Source organism: Saccopteryx bilineata, chromosome 4 (genome assembly GCF_036850765.1).
Source record: "Saccopteryx bilineata isolate mSacBil1 chromosome 4, mSacBil1_pri_phased_curated, whole genome shotgun sequence".
Taxonomy (NCBI): domain Eukaryota; kingdom Metazoa; phylum Chordata; class Mammalia; order Chiroptera; family Emballonuridae; genus Saccopteryx; species Saccopteryx bilineata.
The window spans coordinates 173856971-173870001 of record NC_089493.1 but is presented as its reverse complement, the minus strand read 5'-3'; the positions used below and the strand labels follow the sequence as shown (position 1 = coordinate 173870001).

The window sequence follows — 13031 nt, the reverse complement described above, 5'->3', positions numbered from 1 at the left end:
TACCTTGTTTTTCTTGGTAACCTCCCATAACTGTCCTCTACCCCCAACATTTTCTTTTGTCTTTAGCTGGAGATGCTATTTAGGGTGGTGACTTGGGCCATTTAGGAGAGCTATTTGTATATTACTGAGGATCTGAGTCTCTTTTGTGTATATAGGAGGTATACGCAATGTGAAACTTAATTTGTCTTTCTCCTGTTTATGAGTCTTTTGTTATTGGGTGTGGGCGAGGGTCTTAACCAAGAACCCAAAAGGTTAAGGGAAATTATTGCTCAAGAATGGGACCAGTGAGCTAACAGCAGAGGGGGGCTGCGGGCCCAGTCCCAGTAACTCCTGGTCCAGTGCTTCTCTGTCTCAGGCTTCCACCATCAATGTGACAATCTAGATAAATAATGTTTTACTTATTCCTGACACTTGTCCAAAACAAAGATATTAAAATATGCCTTTTGATGTAGAAATTTAACCCATGGAGGCATACTCTCTAAAGAAACGTGGTCAATCCATGCACAGTTATGCATGACTGTCAACCCATGCAACCAAAACCAAAGGAAAAGAAACAAAGGCTTGCAAAGCAAACCAGAGGTTGTGACACAGCTCCAGGTTGGCAGGTGTTGGCCCTGTACCAAACTACATGGTTATTTGACTCCAATAGGTGGGGACTATTTACTGGTGAGTCCCGTGCTCACACTTCTTGTAATAGAGATGCGGCTACACACCTTCTGTTAACCATTAACCATTGTTCCCCAGCCGTCTTCCAGAGTATTCGGAATCAAAGGACAAGGGGAAAGATGGGGTGCACTCACCTTTTGGGTTTGCCCTTTAGATGAAGAAGCCAGAAAACTAAGAGATGCAGGAAGCATTGGGTGGCTTTTTTTTCTCCTCGTTTTTAAGAAAAGATCTGAGTCTGAATGTATTCATCATGGAGAAGAAACTTCAGGGAATCCCATAGAGTTGTTTTTTGCTGTAGCGTTACTACATTTTTTTTAATGTGTATTTTTTTTTAATTTTTAAAAATATTTTTTATTTATTCATTTTAGAGAGAGGAGACAGAGAGAGAGGGAGAGAAAGGGGAAGGAACAGAAAGCACCAACTCCCATCTGTGCCTTGACAGGTTAAGCCTGGGGTTTTGAACCGGCAACCTCAGCATTCCAGGCCGATGCTTTAGCCACTGCGCCACCACAGGTCAGGCCACGTTACTACTTTTGAATAATTTCAGTAGTTTGAGCTTGTCCTAGCCTTGAAAGATACTGAGACCTTCACTTGTACTTCACATAGTAGAAGGGTTTATTTGACTCTTTCCTCCACTCCTTTCCCAGGACTTGCCTTGTTCTTTTTCTGGTTATTACCTAGGACTGTATCTCTGAAGTCATTCCTTGATCGTTAGACCAGGTCGTTGGGTACAGCATGGCTATTTTATATATATATATATATATATATATATATATATATATATATATATACACACACACACACACACACACACACACACACACACACACACACACAGAGTTTAATTGAATTCCAAATTGACAACTTTTAGAAGGGACCTGAGCATAGGTGTTGATTTAATTAACCAGGTAGTGTTTCATTAAGGAGCTAGAAATATAAGGACACATGATAAAAGCATTGGTTCCTTGCAAAGCCCTCTCACTCTATGCAGTCTTCCTAACAAAAGGTGTCCCTGTAATGGTGGCTCGTATTAGTTATCTCTGGTGAACACAGCAGAAAATAGTGCGTGGTGAGCAATTAATCAGATCCAGAGAGGTACTAATCACCAACTTATCTGGTTTTACTGTTTCTTCCTCCCTGACAAAATGCATGCTTCTCATTGGCTTGCTAAATGGTAATCATTTTAAATTTGCTCATTGGGTTTAGATGAGCAAAATATAACAATATGTATTGCGATTATTAAAAACTAAATTCAACTGAGCAAATCTGATGATCTAACTGGTGTTATTAAATGACTTTGAATTGGGCAGCATCTCCTCTAGCAAGCAGAGAGGAACACAAAATGGAAAGCTTTTAAAGAAAGGAGGGTGGGACAAAGAAACTATTAGTAAAAGAAAAATAAAAGTTTATTGGAGGAAAGTAAGAGTTACAGGTGATGACAACTTTTCATTGGCTGAGCTGGAGTGTTTTCCATTGACTGGGCTTGTTGCTGGGCAAGAAAAAAAATCTTTCTTCTTGAAGGAATACTAGAGTAAATACATCTTCCTGTTGGAGATTCAAGGTAATCTCTTCTATTTGAAGTAACGCATGAGAGGGCCCTCTATAGGTCTTCCTGACACTAGTTTTAGTCGAGGTATCCTTTACTAATTTCCACACCATGAATATACAAGGTTTTCCCCATGTTGTAACATTTTCGAATGCAGTTTCAGTGAGATGAACTTTAGCTTTTAACTGGTTTTCCTTGGTTCCAATTTTTCCCCTTCCAATTTGTATACAAAGACAATATTGATTTTCTAACATACTACATTGGATTCTTTTGGTTGCAGGTAATGACTGGAATCCAAGTCAAACTGGTTACGGAGGGAAAAAAGAAATTTGTTGGTTCATTCAAGTGTAAAACTGTCTTAAGACACTGCTGAATCTTAAGCCTCAGATATGTCATCAAGACATGGGTATTCTTCGTATTAGAACTCTGATTTCCTTTGAGTTGGCTTCATTCCCAGGATCGCCCCACAAAGTGGCAATGATGGTCACCAATAACTTCAAACTGAAAGTCTCTCAGTTTAGCAACCCCAGCGGGAAGAGAGACTCTTCCTACCAAACATCCTAGGTCTGGCTTTCACTAGTTTAGCTGATGAGCTAATTAGTTGTGGCCGGATAGTGGACTGTTCTGATTGGCCAATTCTAGTCATGAGCTCATCACTGGAGCTAGGGATTGAAGCAAGGGAGGGGTGGGTCTACAAAAGAGAATCAAGCCACTGGTTTCTGAGAAACAGGAAATCGATCAGCTGAAAACTATAGCCGATGTCCACTTTCATAGGGAGATTCCCTTGCTCTAGTGGGAGGAAGTGTGATATGATGAAAAGAATTATGCAAGACGGGGCCTGAGTTTTGGAATTCACAGCCCTGGATTCTATTCCCAGTTTGGTCAAGGGCGAGCTGTGAGACTTTGGCAAGTCAATTAACCTCTTTGGCCTTTCGTCTCTTCATTTAAGGATAGAGATAAAAACTCAGAGGTTGGAAGAGGAGGAAAAGGGAGTGTTTGGCACTTGTTAACACTTAGGAAAGGGTAACTTAATAAAATGAAATGGTGTTGGCTACTTTTAAAAATTACAGCATTGTACTCTGGGATGGTTCATGAATTACCTCCAGGGAGGAAGTCACAGATTCTCAAATCTCCATCCCTTGATTAGAAAAATGAATTAACTATTTAGATGATTCAAAAAATATTTATGAAGGGACTATATCAGACATTTTTCTAGATGTTGAGGATATATATATATATATAATAGTGATCAAGATATAATGATGCACTCTTGAGAACTTATATTTTAGTGAGGGAGACAGATCCCTAATACAGGGACAATGGAGCATATGTAATGTAAGGTCAAATAACTAAAGAGGATAGAAACTTATAGAAAACGAGGTCTGAATTTTTACTTAGATGATCAAAGAAGACTTTGACGGGAAGTAACATTGAGCTGTGTCCCCAAGGGCCTGAGGGGGTGATGTACCTAGTAACATTCTAGGGAGAAGGAACAGTAAGTGCAAAGCCCTGAGGTGAGAGCCTACCTTTATGGTCAAGGATAGTAGCAAAGCCCTGGGGCTCAAGGGTAGAGAGGGGTTTGCCATGTTGCTAAAGTTGAGATTGGAGAGGAGCTGGGGTCAGGTCATGTCAGGTCTGGTTGGCCATGATATCAGTTTGGATTTTATTCTAAGTGTGACAAGAAGCTACTAGCATTTTCTGCAAGCAAGAAATGAGCTGACTTACATTTTAAAAATACAATTCTGGCTACTGTGTGGGGAAGAGATGACAGTGAAACAAAGGACCAGTTAGGAGGGTGTGACGGTGTCCTGGGGAAGGAGATGGTCACTTGCTTGGGCCAGGGTGCTGGTACTGGAGGTAATGAGAAAAAATCAGATTAAAGAATTGTTTTTAAAGTAGAGAGAAAGAGCCTGCTGCTAGTTTGGTTGTAGGAGAAAAAGAGTTAGTTAGGTCTCAGTAACAAGGTAGACGGTGAAACTCTTTACGGACATGGGGAGCACTAGAGGAGGAGGAGGTATTCGTGTTGGGAGTGGGAAATGAAGAGTTCAGTTGGAAATGCTGTTTAATGATTCAAGTGTAATGTCAGGTAGACTATATACGAGTCTGGGAAAGGCCTCAGCTAGAGCTATCCTTTTGGGACCTTCAGTGAATAGGGGTCATTTTAAGTCGTGGAAATGGTTGAGATTACTTCAGGAATGATTTTAGAGGAGGAGAGAGGATGGAGCCTTGTCACTTCAGTTGTTAGGGCTTTGTACTTAAGTATTTCTTTTTTTTTTTTTTTTATAAATTTTTATTAATGGTAATGGGATGACATTAATAAATCAGGGTACATATATTCAAAGAAAACATGTCTAGGTTATTTTGTCATCAAATTATGTTGCAAACCCCTCGCCCAAAGTCAGATTGTCCTCCGTCACCCTCTATCTAGTTCTCTGTGCCCCTCCCCCTCCCCCTAACTCTCCCTCCCTCCCTCCCATGTCCTCCCTCCCCCCCCACCCTTGGTAACCACCACACTCTTGTCCATGTCTCTTAGTCTCATTTTTATGTTCCACCAATGTATGGAATCATGTAGTTCTTGTTTTTTTCTGCTTTGCTTATTTCACTCCTTATAATGTTATCAAGATCCCACCATTTTGCTGTAAATGATCTGATGTCATCATTTCTTATGGCTGAGTAGTATTCCATAGTGTATATGTGCCACATCTTCTTTATCCAGTCTTCTATTGAAGGGCTTTTTGGTTGTTTCCATGTCTTGGCCACTGTGAACAGTGCTGCAATGAACATGGGGCTACATGTGTCTCCACGTATCAATGTTTCTGAGGTTTTGGGGTATATACCCAGTAGAGGGATTGCTGGGTCATAAGGTAGTTCTATTTGCAGTTTTTTGAGGAACCACCATACTTTCCTCCATAATGGTTGTACTACTTTACAGTCCCACCAACAGTGAATGAGGGTTCCTTTTTCTCCACAGCCTCTCCAACATTTGCTATTACCCGTCTTGTTGATAATAGCTAATCTAACAGGGGTGAGGTGGTATCTCATTGTAGTTTTGATTTGCATTTCTCTAATAACTAATGAAGCTGAGCATCTTTTCATATATCTGTTGGCCATTTGTATCTCTTCCTGGGAGAAGTGTCTGTTCATGTCCTCTTCCCATTTTTTTATTGGATTGCTTGTTTGTTTGTTGTTGAGTTTTATGAGTTCTTTGTAAATTTTGGATATTAGGCCCTTATCTGAGCTGTCGTTTGAAAATATCAGTTCCCATATAGTTGGCTGTCTGTTTATTTTGATATCAGTTTCTCTTGCTGAGCAAAAACTTTTAATTCTGATGTAGTCCCATTCATTTATCTTTGCCTTCACTTCTCTTGCCATTGGAGTCAAGTTCATAAAATGTTCTTTAAAACCCAGGTCCATGATTTTAGTACCTATGTCTTCTTCTATGTACTTTATTGTTTCAGGTCTTATATTTAGGTCTTTGATCCATTTTGAATTAATTTTAGTACACGGGGACAGGCTGTAGTCGAGTTTCATTCTTTTGCATGTGGCTTTCCAGTTTTCCCAACACCATTTGTTGAAGAGGCTTTCTTTTCTCCATTGTGTGTTGTTGGCCCCATTATCAAAGGTTATTTGACCATATATATGTGGTTTTATTTCTGGGCTTTCTATTCTGTTCCATTGGTCTGAGTGTCTATTTTTCTGCCAATACCATGCTGTTTTAATTATCGTGGCCCTATAATATAGTTTAAAGTCAGGTATTGTAATGCCCCCAGCTTCATTCTTTTTCCTTAGGATTGTTTTGGCTATTCGGGGTTTTTTATAGTTCCATATAAATCTGATGATTTTTTGTTCCATTTCTTTAAAAAATCTCATAGGGATTTTGATGGGAATTGCATTAAATTTGTATATTGCTTTGGGTAATATGGCCATTTTGATTATATTTATTCTTCCTATCCAAGAACAAGGAATATTTTTCCATCTCATTGTATCTTTTTCGATTTCCCTTAACAATGCTTTGTAATTTTCATTATATAGGTCCTTTACGTTCTTTGTTATGTTTATTCCTAGGTATTTTATTTTTTTTGTTGCAATTGTGAAGGGGATTATTTTTTTGAGTTCGTTTTCTAATATTTCATTGTTGGCATATAGAAAGGCTATGGACTTTTGTATGTTAATTTTGTATCCTGCGACCTTACTGTATTGGTTTATTGTTTCTAATAATCTTTATGTGGAGTCCTTCGGGTTTTCGATGTATAGGATCATATCATCAGCAAAAAGTGATAGCTTTACTTCTTCTTTTCCGATATGGATGCCTTTTATTTCTTTGTCTTGTCTGATTGCTCTGGCCAGAACTTCTAGCACCACGTTGAATAAGAGTGGAGAGAGTGGACAACCCTGTCTTGTTCCTGATTTAAGGTAGAAAGTCCTCAGTTTTATGCCATTTAATAGGATGTTGGCTGATGGTTTATCATATATGGCCTTTATCATGTTGAGATATTTTCCTTCTATACCCATTTTGTTGAGAGTCTTAAACATAAAATTGTGTTGTATTTTATCAAAAGCCTTTTCTGCATCTATTGATAAGATCATGTGGTTTTTGTTCTTTGTTTTGTTGATATGGTGTATTACGTTAACCGTTTTGCGTATGTTGAACCATCCTTGAGATTCTGGGATGAATCCCACTTGATCATGATGTATTATTTTTTTAATATGTTGTTGTATTCGGTTTGCCAGTATTTTGTTTAGTATTTTAGCATCTGTATTCATTAGAGATATTGGTCTGTAGTTTTCTTTCTTTGTGCCATCCTTGCCAGGTTTTGGTATGAGGGTTATGTTGGCCTCATAAAATGTGTTTGGAAGTATTGCTTCTTCTTCAATTTTTTGGAAGACTTTGAGTAGAATAGGAACCAAGTCTTCTTTGAATGTTTGATAGAATTCACTAGTATAACCGTCTGGGCCTGGACTTTTATTTTTGGGGAGATTTTTAATAGTTTTTTCTATTTCCTCCCTGCTGATTGGTCTGTTTAGGCTTTCTGCTTCTTCATGACTCAGTCTAGGAAGGTTGTATTGTTCTAGGAATTTATCCATTTCTTCTAGGTTGTTGTATTTGGTGGCATATAATTTTTCATAGTATTCTACAATAATTCTTTGTATTTCTATGATGTCTGTGGTGATCTCTCCTCTTTCATTTTGGATTTTATTTATTTGAGTCCTGTGTCTTTTTTCCTTGGTGAGTCTTGCCAAGGGTTTGTCAATTTTGTTGATCTTTTCAAAGAACCAGCTCCTTGTTTTATTGATTTTTTCTATAGTTTTTCTGTTCTCTATTTCATTTATTTCTGCTCTGATTTTTATTATCTCCTTTCTTCGGCTGGTTTTGGGTTGTCTTTGTTCTTCTTTTTCTAGTTCCTTAAGGTGTGAAGTTAAGTGGTTTACTTCGGCTCTCTCTTGTTTGTTCATATAGGCCTGAAGTGATATGAACTTTCCTCTTATTACTGCTTTTGCTGCATCCCAGAGATTCTGATATGTCGTATTTTCATTTTCATTTGTTTGTATATATCTTTTGATCTCTGCACTTATTTCTTCTTTGACCCATTCATTTTTTAGAAGTATGTTGTTTAGTTTCCACATTTTTGTGGGTTTTTCCCCCTCTTTTTTGCAGTTGAATTCTAGTTTCAGGGCTTTATGATCAGAAAATATGCTTGGTACAATTTCAATTTTTCTAAATTTGCTGATATTGTCTTTGTGGCCCAACATATGGTCAATTCTTGAGAATGTTCCATGTACACTAGAGAAAAATGTATACTCTGTCGCTTTGGGATGAAGTGTCCTGTAGATGTCTATCATATCCAGGTGTTCTAGTATTTCGTTTAAGGCCACTATATCTTTATTGATTCTCTGTTTGGATGACCGATCTAGAGCCGTCAGCGGTGTATTGAGGTCTCCAAGTATGATTGTATTTTTGTTAGTTTTTGTTTTAAGGTCAATAAGTAGCTGTCTTATATATTTTGGTGCTCCTTGGTTTGGTGCATATATATTAAGGATTGTTATGTCTTCTTGATTCAACTTCCCCTTAATCATTATGAAATGACCATTTTTGTCTCTGAGTACTTTTTCTGTCTTGTAGTCAGCATTATTAGATATGAGTATTGCTACACCTGCTTTTTTTTGGGTGTTGTTTGCTTGGAGTATTGTTTTCCAGCCTTTCACTTTGAATTTGTTTTTATCCTTGTTGCTTAGATGTGTTTCTTGTAGGCAGCATATAGTTGGATTTTCTTTTTTAATCCATTCTGCTACTCTGTGTCTTTTTATTGGTAAGTTTAATCCATTTACATTTAGTGTAATTATTGACACTTGTGGGTTCCCTACTGCCATTTTATAAATTGCTTTCTGTTAGTTTTGTATCTAGTTTGATTCTTCTCTTTTGTTTTTCTATCATTTGTTTTTGTTTGTTTGTGTTCCATACTTCTTTCCTCTGTTGCTACCTTTTTTAAGTCAAGTGTTTTTGTGGTGGTTTTTTTAAGGGTGGTTACCATTAAGTAATGAAAAGGGTACCTACCATATTCATTGTAGTACCCTATCTTATAAGTATTTCTGCACTTCATCATCCTTTGCTACTGTTAATCTCCATCCTCTCCCCCCTTTTTTTCCTTTGTTGTCACAGTTTAAGTTTGGTTTTATTGTGTTCTTGGTGGAGCTGTTACTTGTGGTGTTGTTTTCTTTTGTTCTTTGAATCTGGTTGGAAAACCCCCCTTAGTATTTCCTGGAGTGGGGGCTTTCTGTTGATAAATTCTCTCATCTTTTCTGTATTTGTGAATGTTTTTATATCTCCTTCATACTTGAAGGATAGCTTTGATGGGTATAGTATTCTTGGCTGAAAGTTCCTCTCTTTCAGGGCTTTAAATATTGGGGTCCACTCTCTTCTAGCTTGTAGAGTTTCTGCTGAGAAATCTGATGATAATCTAATAGGCCTTCCTTTATATGTTGTATTCTTCTTTTCCCTGGCTGCCTTGAGAATTTTTTCTTTGTCATTGGTTTGTGTCACCTTTATTATGATGTGCCTTGGAGTGGGTTTGTTGGGGTTAAGAAAACTTGGTGTTCTGTTTGCTTCTTGAATTTGAGGCTTTAGTTCCTTCCACAGGCTTGGGAAGTTCTCGTCTATTATTTGTTTGAGTATATTCTCCATTCCATTTTCTTTCTCTTCTCCCTCTGATATACCTATTATTCTTATGTTATTCTTTCTGATGGAGTCAGACAATTCCTGTAGGGCTTTCTCGTTTTTTATTATTTTTGAGTCTCTTTCTTCTTCTCTCTGTTGTGCCTCAAGTTGTTTGTCTTCTATTTCACTAATCCTATCTTCAATCTGGGCTGTTCTGTTAGCTAAGCTTGTTACCTCGTTTTTCAGCTCGTGAATTGAGTTTTTCATTTCTGTTTGATTTGTTTTTATAGTTTCAATTTCCTTGGTAATATATTCTTTGTGTTCATTGAGTTGTTTTCTGATCTCCCTATATTGCCTTTCTGTGTTTTCTTGTATATCTCTGAGTATTTTTAAGATTTCTAGTTTAAATTCTCTGTCATTTAGCTCCAAGGCTTCCAATATGTTAAGTCTTTTCTCCATAGATTTTTCCACATCTATTTGTGTTACCTCTCTTTCTTTTGTATCCATAATATTCGATTTCCTCTTTCTTATCGGCATCTGAGGGTGGTCTTATTGATAGCACGCGGGCGCACTCCCTGGCGGCTTGAATGAGCGTCGCTGCGGTAACTTCCTCCACACCCTCGTCTCTCAGATTCAAGTGATAACAGTCCTTTTGCTTTCAGTTTGTGTGGAACTCCGGAATGCTCCGAGGATAAATTTTTCTGTTTCTAGTTGATAAATTTGTTGTGATTTAGGGGAGAGCTGTCGGACGCGCTTCTCACGGCGCCATTTCCGTGACGTCACCTACTTAAGTATTTCAAATAAAAGATTATCCCAAATTCGAACATAAAAGAGATAGAAGTGGACAGAGCTACTTTGCTGGAGGTCAGAGTCAAGGTTCAGAGACCTGAAGGCTGAGCCTTCTTCACACCTTCCCCAGTTCCAAAAATGCCCGCAGGAGCCTTGTTAATCTTAGAGGCTCCAAAGGACAAGCGCTCTAAAACCCAATGAGATCTCCATTCTTTCCAACTCCGGCCTGCCATTCTCTTCTCGGCTGCCAGGCATGTGTGTTTTGATCCACCCCCTGACCCAAGCATCCCAGGGCCCAGGCTGAGTTTCATGGTTCTGTTATGTAGATAAACAGATTTATAGTTTCATCTTGGTTAGATTTGATTAGAAAACCAGCAGATGGAATTAGAGTATATCAGAGCTGGAAGTGAATCCAGAGATCATCTCTTGCACTTCTTTCTTTTTCTGAGAAGTGGGAGATGAAGCTCAGAGTGAGAGAGGCACTTGCTCAGGGCAACCCCAAAAGCAACAGACCAGGCTCCGCCCCTGCGTTCTTTGATGCATCATGTTGTGGAACAAACGTGTTGAAAAAAACAGGAATTCTTCTGAAAAATAAAACTGGACAGTCAATTTAGAACCAGTGAATTGAATCCCAATGTGTGTCCATCTGTTAAAGGGGATGAGGTCTTCTGAGAGGCTGGGCTCGACGAACTTTTGAGAGTTTGAAAGTTAACTCTCCTTCGAGCGGGAGTTCTTAGCCTGGGGTTCATGCATGGCCCTCAGGAAATCAGGGCTCCCCCCAGACAGTGAGTATGTGTGTACTAGATTCTCAAAGCGATACATGATTACCCACCCTCATAAAGTTTTTTTTAAAAGTCTGAAAATCATTATAGGAAACAGTGACAGACCATTTTTGGCAAAGCATTATTTTAGTCATAACAATACAGTTACCTGTTTTCACTCGTTAGTGCCCTAATGCAGATCGTGTAAATAAGCTCTTTCTGGGAAGAACGAAAAAATAACAAACTGATGAACACAGCGTAAAAAGAAGTACCTGCATGTTCTAATCTCTAGGAGATTAGTAAAATATATAAAAAAACTTTTTGCAACAGTGGGATCATACCTCAATAGGCCAATAGCTTTTTACTGTAGTATTGTTTGTTAAATAATTTACAGATAATCTACAAAAGTCAATAAATAGAAAGCAATGACTATTTGGCTCTCTCTTTTTTTCCCTATAACAGGGCTTTTCTTTTCCTACATTACCTGATAGTCTGACTTCTTATTTTCGCCCACATTACAGGACCCTGTGGGTACTGAAATCCAACTCACCCATGCCTATTTCCTGTAATGGACGAACTTGATGCTGATGTGAGGTATGTGGCATTTCTGTATATATTGTGCTATAAATGAGGGTCATTTGAACTATGAGACCTCTATAATCAAGCTAATGGATGTGGATTTTCTTTAACATTTCATATAAAACCGTGAGTGTGGTTCTGTTTGATTATTTGGGGTTTTTTTTTTTTTACTTCTTAAATGTTAAATAAATATAGCTAAATGTTCCTAGAAGCCTATACTGTACCAGAAGTCTTCCCAGAAGAAATATGTTATATAAAATGAGACCTTCATCTCTGTAATGGGAAGAAAGAAGGTATATTTAAATGATGTAAAAATAGCTTAAGAACATCCATCTAGACAGCTAAACTTTGAATACACATTAAAAAGCTGTTCATAGCAGGTTCTAGTTTGCTGGCTTGTTGTTTTGGTGAGTTCTGTAAAGCTAAATGCTTTTTGGTTTTTTTCCTGCTGCCCTTGGAGATAAAATAATAGGGAGACCCTGGGGAAGTTATTTCTTTAAAGGCTTGCCTCAATTTAGTGGCACAACCAAATGGTGCAAGAAAATTTATTCAATAAGGCTTAAGTGTTATGGATTGGCTTTTGAGCTTGAGGACTAGCTGGAGACACCAATAGCTGTCTGTAAAACTTTCTAAAAAATGCATTCCTAGAGTTATTGCAAGATAGTATTTCTTTCACTGGAGACTGGTAGAGAAGCACGTTTTGGGTATACATCAGGGACACTGTGCCTCTGTGTTTCATGTAGTAGAACGCTGTGACAAAAGGGAGTTGTCAAATGTCTTGACAGAAGCTCCAGTGTAATGTGACTGGGGTTCCAAAGATGTACTGAACCTGGAAATTCCTTAAGGGTAGAATGTGTCTCACTCATCATTCCTGGTGCATGATGGGTATTTAGTAAAGGCATTGTTGATCAGCTAGTCATTGATGTTACTCCATATATTTTAAATGAGGTTGAGTTCTATTACACCTTGATGTGCAAAGAAGCTCTGGCTCTTTAGCAGTAAAACATTTTACATTCTCAACAGAAACATCGTGGGCTTTATTATCTACTCAACACAACGATTTGGTGCTGAGTCTTAGGACTGTCATGCAGACTTTTTAGGTTGGTACGATGTGTTTAATTTCCTCTAAAAGTTTATGACATTATTTGTCCAGAGAAAGCAGAGTGGAATCCAGAGAATCTCGATTTTATTTTCATCGAAGGGCTCAAAGTGAGCAATATTGATGGTGATTAGTTACGACAGTGTTTTAAGTTTTAAGACGCTGTATCATACTGCGTCGATTATTTAAAATGTACTTCTTTGTTTGGGTAATTCAGATAGTGCAATCCCTAACATGTGTCGCTTTTTCAACAGTTATTTATAGCAGCATTGGATTCTAATGGTAGGATCCAATTCAATTAAGTGAACATTAGCCTCGGGTGCTGTGTATCACTCAGGATGCAAGAGGATAATAAAATTAAAAAAACTCCCCAGAATTTTGTCTCTGGACCATCCTTTCTGTCAGATTTCTAGCCTGATCCCATCAACATGTGCTCAT

At 38.1% G+C, this 13031-nt stretch overlaps 1 protein-coding gene across 3 annotated transcripts in view; it reads left to right on the top strand.

Annotated features, from left to right (window-relative positions):
* Window positions 1–13031, top strand: part of HTR4 (5-hydroxytryptamine receptor 4) — a 165014-nt gene that overhangs the window by 19618 nt on the left and 132365 nt on the right. For all 3 annotated transcript variants that reach the window (XM_066272938.1, XM_066272939.1, XM_066272940.1), the window contains exon 2: window positions 11437–11509. In XM_066272938.1, the coding sequence (XP_066129035.1) occupies window positions 11484–11509 (26 nt within the window). In that variant the 5' untranslated portion in view covers window positions 11437–11483. The remainder of the gene's footprint in view (window positions 1–11436; window positions 11510–13031) is intronic.